We start from the raw sequence: 23,370 nt of genomic DNA on the forward strand, positions 1-23,370 counted from the left end.
AGCACACAATACAGTTTCAGTTAATTATTTTTTAAACTCTAATTTTTATTGTTATTTCAGTTAACGAAAATGTTGTTTCTATTCTAGTTTTCTTTATTTCGTTTTGTTTTCGTTAACTATAATTATTATATAATTATATTATATAACCTTGTTTCACAGCCCCATACCCTAACCCTTAACCTAACCTTCACCATCGCAACTGCCCAACCCTAACCCTAACATAAACCTGATTGTAACCTGTACCCTTAAAACAAAGTCTGAAATCTCAAAAAGCCTTTAGAGAAGTGAGGACCGGTCGAAATGTCCTCACTTTGCAAAATTGTCCTCACTCTGTTGGTTAATAACGTGTTCCGGTCCTCACTATGTAGGAAGTACAAGAACACACACACACACACACACACACACACACACACACACACACACACACACATTATGGGATCAATGAATGGCTCCGACCAGTTGACATCTCGTGCCCCACGACCACGTGCGCAGCTGATCCTCTTTCATCCTCCTTTCACTGCACCGGCGCGTCATCTCCATGGGAACGTCGTCACGCAGGAGGAAGTGAACGGGACCGGTAACAGTGAGCTCATCTAGCATGGCAACAAAGGTAAGTAGGTAAGTTTTTAACATTAATTTCTCCTCTTTCTCCGGTGCTGTGGCGATGTGCTGGGTCCCGGGACTGCCTCTCCTGGAGCTTTTTCCCGGTTAGGACGTCTGCCCAGGGGGGCTCGTTTAATGCCAGTTAGCCTGCTAAGAGGATGTGCTAGAGGTTAACACTGACCATACGGCAATGACATTGAGGCTTTACTGTGTTAGCTAGTTAATGTTAGCCAACTGTTTCTAACTCAAACGGAATGAGCTGTCTTTTTAAAAGTGATGCAAAGCGCAATAATTTTATTTTTATACAGTCTATGTTTTTGGTACATGCTTCTCCTCTCAGGCCCCTTTTCCAGTTTACAGGTGTGTCTCAAAAAGATGTAAACCCAGTTGTAGTTACAGGTAACCTTGGTTAGCTTCATGCTAATCATCCTTTTCATAAACTACATGAAAGTTTTCTGCATGACGTTTTTACAAGAGCCAGACAGATATATCGGTTGACAGATATCATCGGCCGATATTTGGCCTATCAAAGGCCTATTGGTCTCTTGTATATGGTGTCCGATGTGTGCCGTCATGTAAAAAAAAAAATAATGTAGACAATTTAGCTTGGCGTGATTTAGAAATGGTGTTAACCTTTTTTCTATTTTTAAAATGTTTAGCAATTGACTGAAACTGAACAGTAATGATGTTTATTTAGCTATTTATTTATTTCAGTTATATTCTCAGTTAACATTTATGGAATTGGCTGATAATGTCACAAATTGTTTGTATAACATATAGCAATGTTAAATATTATTCAATTAAATGTTGAAAAAAGAAGCTCTTGGGGTACATTTGCAGACTGGTGAAAAAGCAGTGCACAATCCACATAAAAAAGGTTTATTTTCATTCCAGCTCAAAAATGTACTATATCAGCCAACATATATATTATCAATGAATTCTCCCCCTTTAAAGTCAGTATCGGCATCGGTCTCAAAAATCCCATATCTGTCGGGCTCTAGTTTTTAATATATTTAATATATGACTGTACTGTCATTATTTGTACACAACCAGCATGGATCAAAAGCTGGTTTAATTTAATCTCTAATACATGACACAACAGGACCCTCTAAGGAGCCACAATATAAATATGAGGGGAAGTGAGAGGATCAACAAGCAAGAAAAACACCACAAGAAAACAAGAAACACATTTCTGACAAACAAAATGAAGTATGTGTTAAATAACTTGCTAGCTTTTACAAAGAAATACATTTGTTTTGGAAATAAATAATTCCTTTTTAATCCCATTTTCTCTCTGTTGTTATTTTTACACATTACACAGACATGTAGACAGGACCTATATATATTAATGGAGGGATGTCAGTGCGAGGGTTCTGTCCATGAACAGTTGCCCTGAGCAGTTGGGTTGTTCAGTCACCCCTCTTCAGCTACCAGTCTACTCTCCATACTTGGTTCATGAGTACTTGAAGTTTCTAAGCCAATTGCCTATGGACTAGAGTTTACCTGATACCTTTTTCTGTATTGACCAAAGTAACCCAGTACATATTAAAAAAATATCTCCAGCGAAATGATTATGCCTGTCTCAATATTTACAATATTGACTCAGCAAATAGGTCAGCAAAGGTTATCAAAGTCACATTCATATATCGTACAATTTGCTTCTGTTAGCATGCATTTTTGTGTCACCAACAATATAGTCAACATGATGCCATAAAAAACAGTGGGGTTCCATCGCTCTTTATAAAGGGTACTTACATTTTTTATGCTAACTTTATCAGTTCTGAGGAAATTCTCAGTTATCCCAATTACTTGTGGGACAATTTATCATCCAAACAATCGTGACCTAGAAACAATACTTGTATGCAATGCTTTCTGTACCCAAATATTAAAAAAGATTGTTTGTTTACATTGTTTTACTCGTAACTACTCAGTGCAATAGTTTTTCGATTTAATGTGACATGTCTACAGTCTGATGTGTTGAAGTGGCACATGGTGTATTTGACGGAATTAGCAGTTCAGTGTGTACTTGATTAGTGTGAAAACGTGGTGAAAAAAACTTGGAAAAACTGGTTAACAGTTGCAATGGCATTTTGCGCAGCTGAATGCTTCCACTCACATAAAAAAAGATATCAAATGAAGTACTTGTATTGGTATTGGCATCAATTTCAGGGTACTTCTATTGATACTGGTATCACAATTCTTTTTAAACATACCTTGCCCTACCATGGACTGAGATAGTAAGTAAACATTGAGTTTAGTTAATTACCCTGAAATGTGTGTTCCTCAGGTCAAGAATGAGTCTCCAAGCTGAAAATTCAGTTTAATTTCTCAGTTTTATTGTAGTCTTTCTCTTTGCTTGTAAATTACTTGATGCATTTAGATATTCAGGCCCCTAAAGGTATTCAAATAATACAATGAGAACGATGGCTGTACAGCATTCTTCAAACGATGCAAAGTGGGGCTTTGTGTGTGGAAGTTGTATTCACAAAGGTTCTCTTCTTGTCTTGCAGGCAGTTCTGCCTAGGAGGGCTGACCCCACTGAGTTGAAAGCCATTTTTGAAAAGGTAGGATTTTACATATATATTTTCCGCTTCCTCTTTTGTGTTCATCTCTTATGAAAGAGGCTTTTCACTTATCATTCGATATATGTTTTGTTTCTTTTTTTAAATCAAATTCTAAGGCTCAGTGTGCCTCCTTGTGTCTGTATCTCTTTTTCTCTTTACAGTATGCCAGCGTCAAGAATAATGACGACTGCTACATGTCACCACAGGACTTTGTGAGCCGTTTCCTCCATGCCCACACGGACATCCGGCTGTCGGATGAGGCGACAAAGCTGCTGGCTGGAGTGGTGGATCAGAAGAAAGATGGGTTGGTGTCCTAATGTTTCTCTCTTAACATAAGGTGATCTGATGATTAGCATGAATCAAGATGCTGATATATTTTGGAAACAAAATCCATTAGTTAATCCTTGCATACATAATGTGATTGATAAAGGGCAAATATAGCCATAGATTCTTTACAAAATGATGTAAAAAGAGGATTAACAACAGATGGTCTCGAGAGGATTGTACTGTTTGGAAATATATCTGGAAGAAGTTGCTGATCTGACTGTAAAATTGCTATGCTGAATCTTTTTTTATGCCTCAAATGTATCTCCTCTCATTAATATCAAGCCAACTGCTAAGTAGTTAGCTTATGAAAGACTCTTATCAAAGCTATCAGTGCATGTATTATTTATCCCTTTGATCTCATGTGACTACCTTTCGAGTGTTATTTTGCATTTTATAAACAAATCTATGACTGAATCCTTTGGTGTAAAACATTCACAGAGGGATGTTCATACTTGAATTATATAGCAAAGAGACATCAAACCACCAAAGCCCCCTTTCAGGTGTTTCCTTCTTTGTAGATACACCCCCAATTTCACACTTACTCCTCCCCCCATCCCCATCACCCCTGTTTTTTTTTTACATTAATATGTATGTATTTAATGATACATAATGATGGGTAATAAAATGTTAGGGTAAGTCAAAAAAGATAAAAAAAAAAAAAAACAACACATTGCCATGGTAACCACCTGGGCTTCTACAAAGAGCAAAGTGCACATGGCTGCGTAGTTTCATGTTATTACATCTGCTTTAAGGTGTGTGTGTGTGTGTGTGTGTGTGTGTGTGTGTGTGTGTGTGTGTGTGTGTGTGTGTGTGTGTGTGTGTGTGTGGAGAGGACGGTGAGATGGAGTAGTGGGGGTTTTGGAATTGGAAAAAGAGCACCCACACGTGCACGCTCACACTCACACATAAAAAACACACACATGCACTGTAATTGCCCGTGCTATTCAGGAGCACTCCGTTGCATTGTGCGGCTTTGGAGCAGGATAAATGGTGGCCGTGGCATCAGGGTAAATCTATTAGGAACCCATGGCCCGGGCTTTGTATCTAAACCTCATTTTGGTTTTGTGGAGGGGAATGGAAATGATATGGGGGCAAAACAGGGAAAAAAGTCTGTTTAGACCCAGGTTTAGATGTGATTCGCTTTTTTACAGTTGACATTGTAAAGGCCTCATGATGCTCATACTTTGTGATGTGTTATTTTCCTCCTGAACTTTGATAGATAAATGATTTGACGAGACAAAGAGTCTGGATGATTACTCTGCAAACCTGTGTCTCACGAGCACAAAACAAATGGATACAAAAAAGTAGAGATGCGGCAACATCAGCACCGTAGCTGGAAACATAAAATGCATTGTTTTTCAAGCACTCATCCGTGCAAACCTTATGAAAAGAACGAGACGCAAGACAAAACAAACCACTTTAGTGACTGTATTTTCATCCAGCTAGCCTGATCTCATGCAAATATGTTTGCGAACAATAACTTTCGGTTGGTAGTATATTTGAAGCTAGTGTGCCTGCTGCTGTTTTTGCCAGATAGGACTCCATTTCAACAAGATGAGTCAGGGGTAATAGATTTAGCAGGGGGTCGGATGGCAGGCAGCATGCTCGCTTACTTTTCTGCTGGATCTGTATGAGAGAATTTTTACTTAGAAGCCAGTGTGTGTCTGAGTGTGTGTGTGAGCGGTTTGGTGTGTATGTGCGGGGATGTAAACAGTGAAAATGCATTTGTCTGCCTCCCTGCGACTGTGTAAATCAGAGGATATAGTGACAGTCGTAACAATCTGTTATGTGGAAATCACTTTTCTCCCTCTTATTCTCGCTGCTCCCAGTGAGACAGAGAGACAGATAGATGGAAAAAAGAGAGAGAGAGAGGAGAGACTTTGGAGGGTGGAGATGTCTCAATTTCCAGGAATCAAATGTTTGGTATGTGTGCAGTGACATACGAGCTACAAGATGGTTTGAAGATTTTCTTCCTCTTTCACTCGACTTATTTATGCCTTCTCTTTTTTTCTCTGCTCTTATCACTTTCTTTACACACTCTCTCACATACCATAATGCACTCTGAGCTCCCTCCATTTCCCTTTGGCTCCCTCCGACTCCCTACCTTTCTGCTTTTCTATTCCTTCTTCCCTCTGATATTTTGATAGAATCATCTGTTCAAGTGTGAAAAAACCCAACTTCCCCCATAGATTCTTGATGGTTTGGAGGAAAAAAAAGGGAAAAAAACTTTGTTAAGGGAGCGTGCTGGGAAAATAGCCTGCTGTAGTTTGCCAGCTGCTGTGGGTATTCTGGACTTGTACTGGTGGGTGTCCACTCCTAGAAACTGAACAGATACTGGCAGCTAGCACTCATCTGTGTGTGCGTTTCTGGGTTGTATCTGTGTGTGTAAGCTCGCTCTAGGTGGGTGGAAGGCTGTCAGTAACAATGCCAAGATGCCAGGGACAGGGGATTATTGAAGCCCCTCTAGGCCCCTCTCTCTCACTACTATCAACGAAGGAGAGCTGTCTTTCTATCAGCCAGGCCTAACCAACACCATGCATTTATGTTACTCGTAAACAATGTTTCTAAGCCTGGTTTTCGGTTCAGAGGAGTGTATTTAGATGCCTGCTGAGAGGAGACAGAGATAAAAGCCGGGTGGAGAAGATAAGATAAAAACAAACCAAAATATATGGAATATACGGTGGAGTTTTTATGCCGGACAGACGTAGCGAAGACAGTTTAAATTGCATTGTATTGGCATCCTAACAGAAAACATCATTCAGCTGTCATTTGTAGAAGCACATGCTAGAATCAAGTCTTTGTTTATGTCTTGTGTGCTACATCTCTCAACTGATACATGTCACGGATATGTCTGCGACTGTTTAAAGATTTAACAAAATCCTGCAGAGTAAAGTAAGTACACAAGAGATGCCATGCCGAAGTATCACATTAGCCCTGTCTCCGAAGTTCATCCCAGGCTGCGTACATGGATCGGGCAGCCCTGGACACGTGCCATAGCAGTTGATGGTTGGAAGATGCTGTCGGTTGATTTGATTATTGAGTGTCTCGTTGGGGTTGGGTCCGCATAGCAAAAGCGATGGCTTCCCCCCTCTCATGGTAATCATTTTGCAGCCGTCATGGCGCTGCTAATCAACCATCATAAGCTTCATCCCTGGCTACAGCGTTGTGTGTAAATGCTTATGAGTATGTGGAATGTTTCTCGTGTGTGTTATGGAGATGCCCCCTGGATCTTGTCTGGACTCCCTGGTCTAAACCATGGTCCAATCCCTTCATGATCAACAGCCCTCTCAGTTACACTAATATGCTGATTATCCACGTCTGGGAAAACACAGACGGGACGAACAGCGTGCATGTAAATTGATGCGTGTGAAAAAGAAGAAATCTGACTTTTTTTCCCCTCGGTTTTGTCTGGGAACACTAGTGCTCACTGAGTCTTTGCTCTCCGGCCTGTACCTGCTTTAACTCTTTTCATTAACCTCTCTGAGGTATAATTTCAAAGTGTACTATACATCTGTCACAAAAGAATGATCCTTATTGGAGAGTTTGATAATATTCCTGCAGCGTGAGCGGCAACGGTGTTGGCTTTGTTTTTAGCAGTGGATCCACGGTCCCAGCAGTGTGCTTTTGTGCCCCCTTCCACCTACTTGCCATCAGCAGGGCCCTGCTCTTAAGAGCTACCTGCTTAGTTAATAAAACAATTAGTCTTGCCTTTAACACAATGACAGCTGATTTCATGTGCCACTGAGGAGAAACTCTATGCTCACTCTTATTCCCTTTCCATATTTCTCTCACCTTCTCTTGCTCTGACTCCAGCACACACATCCATTAAGTAAGTGTTCTGATAGCATAATACCAGAATTTATTTCTGAGTTTTTACTAAAACTAAAAATTGATAATCTGAATCATTGTACTGTTTTGGCCTATTAGTGTTTTTCTCATGGACTGTTGAAGGGAAGAATAACATTATTGCAGACTACAAACTTTGGCAGTCGCTTATATTAATATTTTCTTAGTGTTGGGGGAAACACTGATACAGCGTGATATCTCAATATTTTGCATGGCAATATTGTATCGAGACGCCAAGAATCAATGTTTTAAAAAAAATAAATGATCAATATTGCAAATACAAATACAAAGTTTTTTGGTACTAGAATAATAAAATAAATTGCAATTTCAGTTGAAATGTTTTTGTTTAATTTAAGTTTGATTTGGACTATAATACAGATAGTTGAGTTTGTTAAGTGCATGCTACGTATTTATGACAGTGTTGGTCAGTCTATCCTCTTGACAGTCCCATTTTCCTGTAAGAAAAGTGTGATGAACTAATTGAAAACTTTATCCTATTAGATAAAATAGATGTTGACAAAGAATTCCGTTGGGGCCACAATATGCATTTGAAAAAAAGCTAATAAATCGTAATAAATCGCAATATGTTATCAGGTTACTTAAAATAATATCGTATTGTGACTTAACTGTGATAATATTATATTTTGGGGCCCTCTGGTGATTCCCACCACTAATATTTCCTTATTTTTATTTTTATTTTGATAAACAATACGTTTAACAATACAATGCACGGCTCTTCTCCTTCTCAGTCATCTAAACAGTATTTTTTTTAGCATGTAAGTACATATAAGGATGCACATAAGCACCCACATGTAAACACTCATAGTCCAAACAATCATGTCTACATTTCATCAGTACCATAATTAATTAAAAATGTAATCATTGCACACCTCCCCTTCTCCATGCTCTCCCCCCCTTTGGAAATTGAAATAGGTTTATTAGATGGAAGCTCGGGGACCGCTCATTAGCTCTGACCCCGTCCTGTAATTATCAGAGCCATTTGTGAAATTCATAATGGACTTGTAGCAACTGTGAACCAGGGCCTAAATAAAGGCTAGACTACGTGGTCCAGTTCCCCACAGCAGGATTCTCCCATGGGGTTCACACAATAGCGATGTTTATGTTTTTTTTTTTTTTTTCTTGTTAATGATGCATGTGGGCATTTGTGTTACTATGAAGAGAGAGGAGATAAAATAGCATCAACACCGACAAACTTGGAAAGAGAGGTAGCGGTATAATCAAACTAATGTGCTATGTTTACATTTATCTCATAGTTAGGTTTCAGTGTTCATTCAGACAAATTTGCTCCCCATTTAATTTTTTTTTTCCACCATGGCTTCTCTGGACTTTCACTCCAAACCGCATATTGTATTACGTTTATACTGAATGGAATTATATTTCCTTAACTGGCTCCAAACTCCCTCCTCTCCTGTCTACTTGTTTAAAATGGCACACTAAAATATAAAACTTCATATTTAATCATTTTTTTCTGTTGGTGTAAAGTTGGCTCTCTCTATACCAGCTGCCAGCTCAGGCTGGGAACACACACTGAGCTTTTTAAATTGTTTTATTTTCTTGCTGTCACACTCGATGAGTTTATGACATTACATATGCAATAACAGACTACTGGATAAAAGGCCTCTTGAATTGCGCGCAGCACAGATTGATAGGTTGTCTAAGTGTGCTGGTTTGCCACTGTGTGGCAGTAATTACAATGGAGTTTATAGTTTAATGCAGTGTTAAAATAGCTTGTTATTTTATTTAATATTTCATTGTATTAGTGCAACTCAGGTTTAATCTCTTAAATATTATATGACGAAATGAATATCAAAGACTGTGTCTCACATGTAGCTGTACAAGTTATTATATAGTTATTATATGTCCCTGTACAAGTATTTATACAGGGAACTTGAAACATGAATAACACATATATAAATCAACTCAAATAACAGCGATTAAACTTCTTACACAGTCCTTCCTATCCTCTTTCTTTCTACCTTTCTCTCAGGTTGATCTCCTTTCAGGAGTTTGTAGCATTCGAGTCAGTGCTGTGCGCCCCAGACTCCCTCTTCATGGTTGCCTTCCTGCTGTTTGATAAAGCAGGCAGCGGAATGACCTCTTTTGGTAAGTAACTCTGTCATTAATTTATGTGGTGAGATAGAATAATACTGTTGTCAGTTTTGCAGAGAGAACATCTTACTGAACCATGAGCATGTAGATAGGAGGTGCTGCTTTGTGCTTTTCAGACCTGGAATTATGTACTAATCATTGAAAAGTACAAACCCCAAAAAGCCATGATTACTTATGGTACATAAAGATTTTTTTTGCTTAATATTGATATTCTGGTGTTTATTATACCTTGCCCTTAGAGCTGCAACGATAAGTTTACTTATTGATCAGTCAATCGACAGACAAATAATTATTTTCTATACTAAACTGTTATGATAATTTGATTGTCAATCTTCAATAACTTAAATTGTTTATAGTACTTTTGAGGTTTTTGTTTTTACTTTATATTTTTAAAGATGAATATCTGTAATGTTATTATGTATCTGAAAAGTTAAAGTTGAAAGTTAAAGTCAACTCTATTTCTGTTTCTGTGCATTTGACATTTAACAAATACTTGTTCAGCCATGTTTCTCTTAAATGCACCACTGGAGAAGTTTTCAGACAAACTCCTTGTTTATTTATGTGAGTTTCTGACCTTCGCACATCTATTCTGTTATGGGTGCCTCCACAAAACAAAAATACTGTACGTGGTACTGTACCTCGTCTGTAAAGAAGATAAGGTTAGATTTGGAGGTGGAGAGGGCTGGTGGTAACTAAAGGATGATGAAGATGGAGGAGGGGGTGGGTAGCTGTATGTGTGTGCGTTCGCATGATTGGCACCATTACTCTGATGCCTGGAAGCTCCGAGGTGAAAAGGGAAGACATTTGTACTCGTTGCTTATTTCACATTTGCCTAATTGATTTAAACAAGTCTAATGCCAGCCTTCTGTAGGTGTGCGAGGCGTTAGCACATTAGGCTTGATTTGAAATGCAGTGCACACATCCCGCTCGCAAACAGGGGAAGAGTAAGTGAATTTCATTTTAATTGTTGCTGTCGACAGGGTGCAAGATCATTGCGGGTGATTATATATGCACATATGTAAATTTTCATATTTAAAAGGATCAATTAGAGTGACGTTGTCTTGGTGGCAATTAAAAGGTCTGCTGTTTTTCTGCGTCTCCCAAAGGTTAATGAATATCCCAATGCCTGTGAGTTATGAGACTCACATACAAGTGGAAAATTGCATGAAAAACATACCACACATCATGCCATGCACAAACACTGACTACAGTGTCTGCCACTTTTGCATCGGCCTACCATTTCACCAAAAGCAAATAACTTGTGACTGAGATTATAGACTTGTCAAAGTTGCTTTATTGTGATACATTACAGAATGCTCCCTTTTTTCTCCTCGCTGCCTTTTAGTCTTTGCCGTTCATTAGATTAAAGAGCCTCACCAAGGCACAAAATATAGTCTCCTTTCTTTATTACCTATTAAAAACATTAATAGCTGAAGCTTACGTCGCATTAAAGGCCCGTTTGTTTTTCCCATGCAGTAAACGTCTGTACTCTGATTTCTTTTTATTTCATTTTTCTGTAAAGCCATTTTTATTTGATAATAACCTGAGTAATTTCTGTTAAGTACAGGCGGCTCTGAATTCTTAAGCACTTAAAAAAATAAATGCGTAATTTGGTGGAATGTCGAGTTCATAAAAATTGCAACGTAACATGGCATATGAAATGCAGTTGTGCCTCAGCCAGGAAGATTAAAAAAAAGAAAAAAGTAAAGAGGACTGAGTGTTGACAGGTCTATAAAAGCTGATAATATAAACGGCGGGCTCTAGAGCGGCCTCTCCTTTAAAGAGTTAAAGGCTGTATATTTATTGCCTCATTAAAGTGTAAAAAAACAATGCACAAGCTGTCTTCCTTCAGAAGGTAAGGGTGAGCTGAAGTAAATATCACCTTTCTCTTTCTCTCTTTTTCCCTCCCTGTCTGTCTTTATAAAAAAATTGTTTCTTTTCCTCCTTTCCTTTCTGCACTCGTTCAGCGCGGCTTGTTTGGTAATAAGAAACAGGTCGCTCTATTGGTTTGTTTTTGTTTCTTTAGTAAGGCTGTAATTTAGGACTCATGTTCAGTGTCTCTCCACTCCGCTGGCTGCAGAGGCTTAGAGGGTTCAGGCAGAGGAGGAACACAAGTGAGAAGAAAAAGGCTTTCCCTCTGAATATAGAGCCGACACAGCTCAAACAAGTTCTGCCATGTGTCATTCAAGACTGATTTAGAGTTGAGGAACTTAAGTCTCAATCAGAGCAGAATTGTGTTCTGGAGATTGACGTTGACATTTTGTCACAAACAGTCACAGACTTTTTTTTCCCCTAAATCAAATAATTACTAATGTTAACCGCAAGATAGGAAACACATGCTGTTTGTAAAGACCTGACTCACAAGACTTTGTACCCACAGATTTGAGGTCTTTATTAGAGCAAACTAAAAAGAGGAAGAAGTATTTGATAATTGTTTGTTATGCAAACATGAACATTCAGACAGGATAATATGTAGAGGTTTTCTATGGAAGTGAAGGCCTTGTACATGTGTGGTCATTAGCCTTAAAAGTGGGCCGTGTGTAAAACCTAAACAGAACTGTAACTAACTATAATTTAACTATAATTTAAAAGATATTTAGAAAATACGTTTTGGTTTAGCCTCATTTCTTTCTGATTTTTGTTTAAACTGTCTATATTTAATATACTGTACATCAACACAGGAGATTAGTGGCAGATTGCAGCTAAGTACATTTACTGTTTTGAGTTACTAAATTTTATGTTAGTAATATAACAATGTATATATATATAATCATTGCTTTACTTCTATAACACATAGGTTTACTCTTGATAATTTAAATACATTTTGCTGACAAGTACTGTTACTTTAGTGCAGGACTTTTCGTTTTAATTAAGTGTTTCTACACTTACTACTTTTATTTGAGTGGAAGGCCTGAATACTTCCTCTGAAAGCCAAATTGCAATTCAATGTGAAAATGTGGTGTATAAATATGGAAAATCCACATGACAACTATGCAAACCAGGTCATGTGCAAATTATCAGAGGTGCCTTGTTCCATTTTTCCCAAAAATGACCAAAAAAAGATATTAAATCCTGCGTCCACTGCATCAAAAAAATATATCCAAACAGAGAAGTGTTAAACATTAACTACACAATATATAAACTAATCAGACCCAAAATTTTTAGCCAAACCCAAGCTGTTGTGGCTAGCCCTGTTTCATGACCAGCATATAATGTTAATCACCAGGTCGACTCTGGATGTGCCAATCACAGCTGTTTATCTCATGGGAGTTGAGTTTTTATATGATGACTGGCATCCAGTGCACCTCACCAAGCTCAGATCAAACAGTCAAACTAGGCAGTGCTGATCAAGTATGAATCAATATTCTGATCCCGCATTGCCTTTTTCTCACCTCAAATCAGAAATACATTTTAGAGTACTGTCAACGTTGTAAATGTAATTTGAGAATGTTTGTGACCAGACCAAATTAAATTAAAGGTTGGGTTCCAGACTAATAGGCATTTGCAAATGAATCTGGGGATGCCAGGCTACAAATTGATAATGTTCCCCCTTTTTGACAGCAAGCTACGACATGCAGGTATGACGTCAGATCCATCTGAATATCTTTTTCCCACACAAATGTTCCATGTTGTGTATAAGCATTCATTGGAATGCACAAAATCAATTTTTATAAATTTCTGTGCATATTTCTGGATGAAAATCCATGCTTGGCGGGAAACGGCTGTAATTCTGGCATACATATGGAGTTGTTGCATCTTATTATTAGGCTGTCAAATGCCGCTTTTCATTATTGAGTCGTTATTAAAGCAGCGTCTTGTCTCTTTTTGTCTCCTCCACAGAGGATGTGAAGCAGGTCTTCAGCCAGACCACCATCCACCAGCACATCCCCTTTAACTGGGACTGTGAGTTCATACGGCTGCACTTTGGCACACAGAGGGACAAGCAGCTCAGCTACGGAGAGTTCACCCAGTTTCTCCTGGTAGGTTTCATGTCTCCTGCATGTCATTTTTCCCCCACTCCACTGACATGAAATCGCATTCTTTGTATCTTTGTATTTCTTCTTTGTTTTTCTGCATTTCTGTCTTTGGCCCTCTCTGTCGGTCTGTCTTACTAACTCTGTCTTATTTCTATTATCCAGTGACCATTAATGAGAGTCGATAAATCTGTATCAGCAGCCTGTACACACTGCCTTATCCTCACATATTGTTTACAGGTTGTTCATGCGGTCCTGTCATCTAACTGTATTGTTAGACACTTATCTAAGCTCGGCCAGATGAATACGCATGCATGCAGACACGCAGGCTCTCCTGATTCCTCTCGAACACAGCGCTCCATATTGACCAGATTAGTCATTAATGAAACACTGAGGTTATATATTTGGGACGTTTTTGGCATTTGTTTTCCATTAGCTGACGTACACCTAGCATTACTCCCCTCCGCCTCCTCTGAAGCAGGTAGAGACGCAGTTCTACCTCCATAAATAGTATAGCTGGAATATTCCTAGTGTATTTGTGGTGTGTGAGCCATTTTCCAATATGATGTCTAGACTTAAATCAGGCCTGAGCAGAGAGAGCTGGTGGTGGGGGTAGGAGAGAGGGCCTGAGCTGTGCCAAGTTTGCATCCACACTCACCATGTATCTGAATGAGCTTTTTATATTACACTTAACTTAGACCAGATGGCTTACACACAGTGGGCAGCAGAGCATGGATATTGGGACATTGTTTTATGTGCGTGCGTCCTTGTGTGTGCACATACAGTAAGTGTGTTTACACATACGTGTGGTTCTGTGTATGCGTGTGTATCTTACTCATCAGCTTTACCGTATGTGTGAGCGGTGGCATGCAAGCTTTGTGCATCTGTGTTTATGTCGGTGTTTGTGTATTTGTGTGTGCTTGTTATTGCTCGTGTGTGTGTGCATGCGTACGAGTCTGTGGCGCTGTGGCCTGTAGACGCTGTACTTTGCATTGACAGCGTGCCCAGTCCTCTCCCAGTCAGTCACTCAGTGGTTTCCAGCTCCTCACAGCAGCTAGCCAGCAGCCAGTCGCACTCATTGCTCAATATGGAATGCACATTTCCTGCTTATGCTCTCTGTATGTCATCATTTCTCATAGCTTTTGATTCATGCCTTAATAAATGGCAGAAGAAGTGAATTTCCCGTTATTGTAGGGATATCCAGCAGAAAATTTATTTTAAGGTATAATATGTAATATAATGTATATAATAATGTAATATAATAACATTTCCACATTAAAATATCTAAAATCTAGACTTAACATATATTTGATATTTTGTTGAGTTATGTATTTAAACCCGGACTAATCTGTAATTTTTTTCAAGATAACATTATGATTCATTTGGTCACTCTCTTCTATTTTATTGATATAGTTTTTCGATATCTATCCACTTTACTACGATGTGCTGTTATGTCAAGTGACAGTGACACTACAATAGATATGGACACACAGATAATGGCGCTGGACTAATCCACGATTGAATATTGGGGTATTCCACTAATCTAATGGCAGGTTAGCAGGTTAATATTATGTTAGCTGATGTTACTTAAAACTATTTCATTTGAACTAAATTATATAACATTAATAAAGATAACATGTCAAGTCAAGTCAAGTCAAGTCAAACTTTATTTATAGAGCAGAATTAAAACAACTGGGGTTGTACAGTGCTGTACAGATATCACAGTTGCAGGAAATACGGTAAAAACTAAAATACTAAAATACATAAACACAATGCAACAATAAAATAAAATAAATAAATGAAAATAGAATAAAATAAATAAAAAATTTAAAAATTGAATAAAATTTAGTTTTTGCCAGATGTCCACTTAAACTTGATTAAAAGCCAGGGAGAAAAAGTGTGTTTTTAGGGAGGATTTAAAAAACCTCAAAAGATCCTGCAGATGGGATGTGCCAGGGCAGGTTATTCCAGAGCCTCGGGGCCGCTGCTACAAAGGCACGGTCACCTTTGGTTTTAAGTCTGGTTTTAGGGGTAGCCAGTAGCACCTGACTGGAGGATCTCAGTGTTCTGGCAGGGGCGTGGATTTGAAGGAGCTCGGTCAAATACTGAGGGACTAGGCCATTAAGCGCTTTAAAAACAAACAATAACATTTTAAAATCTATTCTAAAAGCAACCGGGAGCCAGTGCAGCGAAGCTAGGACAGGTGTAATGTGGTCACATTTGCGTGTGCCAGTAAGCAGACGAGCAGCTGCGTTTTGTACCAGCAGGCTGTGTAATAACCTTATTATGATATATAATATCAGTCACGTCAGATAGATTTTCATCAGCAATAGTGGTTGTTTAAGAATAAAGACAACAACTCCCATGATCCCATGCCGCCTTATCAAAATCTATCTTTTGTCATTGTTTTGATTAAGAAACCCTTAAAAATTATATATTGCGCTTTTAAATTGTTACAAATATTGTCCTGTTCTTCAGCCTTTATCACTCGCTTCACTGGTAGACTAATATTCATAGAAAAATATAATAAATATGAGAAATATTTAATCTTGGTAAGTCTAATGCTATCTTGGTTTCTATTAAAATTTGTCACATTCATAATAATGAATAATTAATGCACATTAATCTGGGATGGTGTGTTACTTACTGCCAATACAGTACTTAGGTAAAATTCAGGTATTGGCAGTTACAGTGTGTTATCAGCGACTCCAGTGATTGATGACAGGGCAATTAGGAAAGGTACAACAACATTTCCTGAACCAGAATTTAAACTTGTGCAATTACTCCATACTTTGTGATTGCACTACTAACCAATGCTGCTATGATACTTTTGTTAACAGGCAAAGCATCCGTAAATGTCAGCCGGGAAAAAAAAGTACACTGTGCAGCTATAAAACTTGTCAAAGAGTTGTGAAAATCAACACACCCTCTAACACACCATCACACACCATATTCTGAATATTTGTCAGTTATTTTTATAATTCCCTACCACCCAGCTTTCCCCCCTGAAGAATGTTCCCATCCTTTATTTCCTCCTCTTCCTGCCATACATGCATGTGTTTATTGTGTTTTTTCTGCCATTGTAACCACGCCACTGCCAGATGCTCACAAGATGGGATTATCGGGGAAAACGTTTGCGCCGCATATTTCTCACAAGGGCTCTCTCTGGCCAATTACTGTCTTGATGGAAGCCAGAGATTCTCACCAATTACATGCATTTTTCCCGTCTCACGCGTGGACGCCGGCCAAGGCTCAGCTCGCACTGTCAGCGTGGTGTTGTCTCTGGCAATGGTATTACCGATGTCCAGAGAAGTGGCACATAGTAGCCCATATTATAAATCCTGGCAAGTAAAGGGCTTGAATTACATGGAGGGGACACCACATGTCCCACTTCTTTCATAAGCACTCAAAAAAGTGAATTGTTGGCATTGCTCAGATTTTAAAAGTCCCAATTATATGTTTGACTCTCCCAAGAATCAGTGGGCAGCCCTTAACATCACTGTGTAGAGGGCTCACTGGCACATGTAAATGGGCAGTTGAGCTTCTCCTTGTATAGCTTGATGAGAAGCAGAGATTGGAAAAGAGAGATACAATCCTGCTCCACTCATATCTATTGTTTAAGTTTTGATGAGAAGGGGAAAAAAGAATCACAGCCATTGAAAACAAACAGAGGTGGCTTGTCATGTGTTTTTATTCTCATCCAAGGACAATTAAAGCAAAATGCCTCGGCGGTCTCTTGTTGGCTGTCTTAAGCCCCCAGCTTTATGTCTCCTGCCTCCCTCTCTCCTCTCCTAAATAAAAACCATGTCCCTGAAACACTCATACAGTTGCAACAAGTTAAGGTTTTAAGAGGCTGAGACTATAAACTGCTCTATCCCTTGGACCACAGTTGTTTTGTTGCTCTGTGTGGTTGCTGTGTGGCTTCTCAGACTTTCGCCTTGTCCAGAGAAACAGGATCTAATTTTTTTCGTCATTTGCAGATGGACACAAACACAAAGACAAAATCCTATTTTTGCAGACGCACACAGTCACGCATGCACAACAGTATCTTCCTTAACTTTCCTTTTTTTGTTTTGACTTTAATTATCCATCTCTCCTCCTCCCTTTCCTCTTCCCAGTTTATTCCACACCAAAGTGTTTTGACCTACTCACAACCGACCGGAGAAGTGAGTCACGACACTCAGGATGCTGACACCAAAATATCTCACCTTATTTACCTTGGGAGTGTTTACATGTGTCAATCTCTCTTCGTTTCTTTGCCTTCCACTCACTTATACACTCTCCGGAGCCCCTGCTGTGCTCATAGGTGATACTGACACATGGCTGCTACATTTGCTGTTTTTGCAAATCTGGCTCTTTTGTTGCAATGTCTATTCTTACTCCCCTCCGGTCTCCACTCAGCTTTGTGTAAATGTCACTCTTCCCTAGTCGTTTCTCTTGGGCGCCGCAAATTTAGAGTTCGATCAGTTATGCTGTCAGTGAAATATCACTCAAATTCAACACAACAATAAGTCATAGCCTCATAGGGTTTTGTGTTGTGCTAATACCACTTTTTTGAGTTCCATTTATGACAATAACATCTGAATCAATCAATTGAATAATGCTGTGCATGTTCAAGATTTAATCAGTCTCCCTTCAGCACTTTTTGTTTGACATGTGTAGCTTGAAAAAGAATGTCCATTCTTCTTGGACAAATTGATAATAGTTTGTTTTGAACAGAATTATTAACTTACTTATTGTGCTAAAACTACTGGCCAGTACTTACTTCAAGAAATGTCATTTAAAAACATTTCTGTAACACTTCATATGAAGCTGGTGTCTATAAGGCATATTAAACATGCCTATAATGCATCATAATCTGCTTATAACACTGTATAATTATCACTCATAGCACTCATAAACATTCATCACACTTCATAACAATCTCTGAAACAGATTAAAAAGACTTTTATAATGACATTACTGTAAGGTCATGTAACCTAATACGTCATAATTGCATAGTCATAATAAATTCATCACCAGTAGTTTAGGGTAAGAATGGCTTAGATGTATTGAGCAAAGATAGATGATCTTTGACCAAGTCTAACCGACATCACTATTGGTAACACAAAGAAACTAAAATACAGTTCTGACTCTTCAAATATTCATTTTTCTCAATAAAGAACATAAAAAAACGTCCCTAACATTCTTAAAATTAACTGCTTTGACATAATCTGTCAAGTCAGTGTGTATTAAATACTCAATAGCCACCGCCACCTACTATATTGAAGTGTGTAGATGCTGCGCTTATTAAGTTGAAGAAAGCGATTTGGCTTTGTAATATCGACCAATAATTTATTGGCTAAAATATAATTATTGCAATAATAATAATAATGCATAATGACACAACTTTCCCATTATGGTAATAATTTATTGGTACCAATATATGTCGTGGTTCCCTACTCTTACATGTTTTTTAGTTTAGTTTCATAATAGTAAACACATTGATATTTAAAAGTAAGTAAGCTTGAATGGGTCATTTATTTTGTTGGTGTTGTATCACCATATGTCAGAAACCTCATGAATAAAAATAGAAGAAAAAGAACTCGTGATTTTTTTGCTTCATTGATTTTTTTGACCTAAAGGCCACTGAACTGCACGTGACTCAACAGCCAAAGCAACTTGTTTCGGGTCGCTGCCCTCAAGCTTATGGCTGATTTTCCACAGTGACTCTTTGTGGATTATTATTGTGCTGATATCCCGGCATTTTGCTGTAACCAAGTTTTTTTGTTGTAAGATAGAGGAAGCATCGGTGGCGGCGGTTTGTTTACTGCCTCTCTCTGTAGACTTGTGGTTGCAGGTACCGATAATGGCTGCTAATTTCAAAGGCCTTGTGGGATGTGTTCCCACCGCAGCCTGCTGTTGTCCCTGTGGACCTTTGTGTATATGTGTGTGTGTGCAAGAAGAGAGACAAAGTGAGCAGTTGGGTGATTAGCCGTCTTGCCTGTGTGTGCACGTCTGTGTGTGTGTGTTTGTATGTTTCTCCCTCAAGTGGTTTTAATGGGGATTTGGGGAGGGTGTGAAAAGCCCAAGCGACACCTCACAGTAGGCAAGTCGCTGTTTGGGAGAGGAGGCGAGTGTGAAGCTTGGCCAAGCGCTGGCTCCCCTGTAACTGAGAGGGGGAGACGGCACCAGGGGGCCCATCAAAGCAAATGCTGTGTTTTTAGGCATACGTGTTTATATGAGTGAGTTTATGTGGATTTTAATTTATGAAGGCAACTTAAAGAGGTGTATGACCCACATATGTGTCCAATAATATGCATTTACTGTATGATCTAACACCTAAACTTCCCTGCTTTTCTTCTCTCCACTCCCTTCCCCAGGAGATGCAGCTGGAACATGCACGGCAGGCTTTTATCCAGCGAGACCAAGCCCACAGCGGCTCCATCTCAGCCCTGGACTTCAGGGACATCATGGTCACCATCCGGCCGCACATGCTCACATCCTTCGTGGAGGAATGCCTCGTGGCGGTGGGTTTTTTTGTTTGGCTCTGCGGTTCTCTCTTCCATTTGTTTTACTGCTGTCCACAAGAGCCAAAGTCAGGCTGGTTAAAAATAGTGACGACGGTCACTGCTGCACACCTGGGAGTTATTTATCATTATATGTTAAAAAATTTTTTTTACATATGAGGTGCTCTTAATTTAGCAGCACCTAAGTGATAAATTAGGTAACTTCAAGTGTTATGGATGTTATGATAAGTGTCTATAAATTTTGCAAAATCTATGGCCAAGTGTAAAATGATGCACACTTTACATTACAATCACTATTTAACCAATGCTGATTTTGAAGGGAAAAAATTACAGATATGGTGGACGATAGAGTGAACTTTTGAGCTGTGATTAAAATACACCTTTTCTATGTGTGTTTATCACCGAAATTACTTTGCAAAGGTGCTTTAAAGTCTGCTTTCTTAAACTTTCTTTGACTTTATTTATCAGTATATGTAATTACTTGTATGTATTATTATACATACAACGTAAAACATTGTCAAGCAATTCTAGAAATGAAGTGAGAAAATATAGAATAAATGAAAATAGAATAAATAGCATCATATTCTGCAAAATTAGTTTTGGAAAAAAAGGTTTCATCAAAAAATCAGCCACACCGATGAATCGGTTCAGTTCAGATGTCAAGGAGTGCTTCTATGCTCATATGTTATAAATTGTGTTTGCCACTGATTTAGTTGCTAATGCCAGCTAGGAAGGCAAGTAAAGGGATTAAATGCAAGTCTGTTTTCCTCCATCTCACTACCTCTTTCTTGTCTTTCTCCTCCTTGAATTCGTTTCTTTCCCTTACATCCCCACAACTACACACCTTGGCTTTCTCCTTCCCTCTAGCTGTCCATCTCTCATTTCTTCTTCTCCTTCCTCTTTACCTTTTCTGTCACCTCTCATCCACCCTCTCTCTTTTTTTCTTTCCCTCCCTTCATTTTCTTCCTCCTTCTCTCTCAACCGCCCCTCTTTCGCTCCCTCCCCCGTGTCTCTGTCTCTCTCCCAACATGTCATTAAGTCTAACCTCTCTGGCAGTGTCAAAGCCAAGCAGGCCAGCTGAATGGGAAGATAGAGACAGAGATAGATGGAGACTGGAGCTTTGCAGTCCATCATCTTTGTGTTTGTGCGTGTGCAGCTGTGCGTGCGTGTACTCTATTTGTTTTGAACTCTGAGATGTTTGTCTTTTTTTGTGTCTTGTCTTTTCTTTGTGTGTGTTAGTGTTTTTGTTGCGCGTGTGCGACTCTTGCGTCTGTGTCCATGTCTTGCCCCATTTCATAAACACCTTGTAGACTCTGTCATTTTCTCCGCTGTGTTTACCTCACAGACCAGACATCTTGGTGTGCTGTTAGTAAACTCTTTCACACACATACTTGTGTGCGCGCGCGCACACACACACATACACACACACACACACTTATATATATATATATATATATATATATATATATATATATATATATATATAAAATAAAAAAACATAAATACAGCAGAAACATTAAAGTCGATGCTATGGCAGAACATAAACAATGAAATGGCAACCTTTAATTCACTCACCAAACATGGCAAATAATCAGCGCCAAACTCTTTTCACCTCAAATATTGTTCTCCTCTCCCCCTCTGTGAAAGATTCTGTGTTGGATATCGTGGGAAGATCCATGCCTATAGGCTCATAGATATGAGCAGATACAAAAGTGTCTCTCTCTTAGGACAGTTTCACCCAAGCAAGAGCTTCCCCCCTTGTTGCAAGCACAGTGAGCCGCAAGCAACCTTCTGAATGTGTCTGTAAAGCAAACAGTGCCATCTAGTGAAAGGAAGCTCTACATTTTTCTGTAGCCTCAACACTCTCAAGAGCTGCAAAGCCTCAAGGCTCATCTTATACTCTGGCCCAAGCTGCCCAAAACATTTAGGAAATGTACTCAAGCACACATTTCTAAACAGACAACAGTTAGAGCTGCTCCTCTAAGAGTTTGAGAGCCTGATTTGATAAAGATGGGATGCTGGTTCACATAAAAGAGTTTGTGTGCAGTCTGGAATGTCCTCAAGAGCCTAGCATCTATTTTTAATCTGTTACCTTTTCTTTAATTTTCTGTTCTTTTATCACTTCCTCCACCTCGTAAAGAAAGTTAATTAAACTCCCTGAGAGTGTGCGTTGTGTGATGGAAAAAGTAGTGGTTGACGCAGGTTTACTTCTCCCTGTGGAGCGATGGTAAAGAGGAACGTTGGTGATTAACCACTGGCGTTCGTCAGGATTTCCTCTTGACGTGTGATGTTTTACTATGTTTACCCTGTCATACACGTAATCTTAATATCTCAAGCATTTATTCTGTTTGGAGTGCAGCGTGATTTTGTTTGTGTTTGTGGGTGATTGTAAAATTATATAGCATGTTAAACTATGTGTCTCCATTCTTGTCCAGGTTGCGGGTGGCAGCACGTCTCACCAGGTCAGCTTTTCATACTTCAATGGCTTCAACTGGCTTCTCAACAACATGGAGCTGATAAGAAAGATTTTCAGCACCCTGTCTGGCCACCGCCGAGATGTGGAAGTCACCAAAGGTACACGGACAAAAAAACACAAAAAAATCACAAACAAAACAATCTATACAGGAATACTTCCCTAAAGATAATTTGTATATCAGTTATTCACCCTGTGTTACCTTGAAATCTTGAAGAAAACATTGTTTTCTCACATGCCTCCACAGCGAATGGAAGATGGAAAAAAATCTTGATGAATTAGAGTAAATGGGAGCCGCATTTGCACGTGCATTTTGGGGAAAAATTATATTATTAATGTACCACTTTCACATAAGGTCTGGTCCAGGCCGATCCATGTCTATGTGGACTTTTTTTTTTTAAATAAGTGTTTTAAAGGGTAAGATTTTAGTGGAAAATACACAATGAGACTTGGATTATACTGCACGAGTTCTGTGAGAGTTGGTGAACAAATATTTGTTCACCAACCATTGTTTTGCTGTTGCTCCCATTAACTTGAATTCATCAATAATTTTCTCAGCCTTCGTATTCTTAGTTCACCGTTGAGGCATGCATGAAAAGCTCTCTTCAGGAATTCAGGGTAACACAGGGTGAGTAATTGTTACACAAATGGTAATTTTGCGGTCGAAGTGTTCCTTTCAGATGCACATTTATGAGTATATGTGCACCCACATGCAGCAATCTGTTAGACAGACAGCATACATACACTAACAAAACAAATGTGAGCAGGCACTGTATGTGCTCAATGCACAAACTAATACAATCCTGCAGTACAGGCAGTATTTAAGTGTGTTTTCCAGATAATGTATTTACGTCTGTGTGCGCTGAGGGTGGAAACTTGTTTTTGTTTGGTTTTCTTCCTTCCCGGTGGCATTTAAATGGGCATGCTGGATCTGACCCAGCACA

At 39.0% G+C, this 23,370-nt stretch overlaps 1 protein-coding gene across 2 annotated transcripts in view; it reads left to right on the top strand.

The window, feature by feature from the left end:
- The first annotated feature begins 537 nt into the window (after window positions 1-537).
- The window catches only part of LOC131985566 (electrogenic aspartate/glutamate antiporter SLC25A13, mitochondrial), a 51,503-nt gene continuing 28,670 nt past the window's right edge, over window positions 538-23,370 (top strand). The window contains exons 1-7 of one of the 2 annotated variants that reach the window (XM_059350746.1): window positions 538-610; window positions 3,114-3,167; window positions 3,329-3,471; window positions 9,349-9,464; window positions 13,311-13,450; window positions 19,807-19,953; window positions 22,389-22,527. In XM_059350746.1, coding sequence (XP_059206729.1) covers window positions 599-610; window positions 3,114-3,167; window positions 3,329-3,471; window positions 9,349-9,464; window positions 13,311-13,450; window positions 19,807-19,953; window positions 22,389-22,527 — 751 coding nt within the window. In that variant the 5' untranslated portion in view covers window positions 538-598. Of the gene's footprint in view, window positions 611-2,959; window positions 3,168-3,328; window positions 3,472-9,348; window positions 9,465-13,310; window positions 13,451-19,806; window positions 19,954-22,388; window positions 22,528-23,370 lie in introns of those variants that run through there. The other variant, XM_059350745.1, reaches the window with a different exon arrangement.

Source organism: Centropristis striata, chromosome 14 (assembly GCF_030273125.1).
Source record: "Centropristis striata isolate RG_2023a ecotype Rhode Island chromosome 14, C.striata_1.0, whole genome shotgun sequence".
NCBI classification, from domain to species: Eukaryota; Metazoa; Chordata; class Actinopteri; order Perciformes; family Serranidae; genus Centropristis; species Centropristis striata.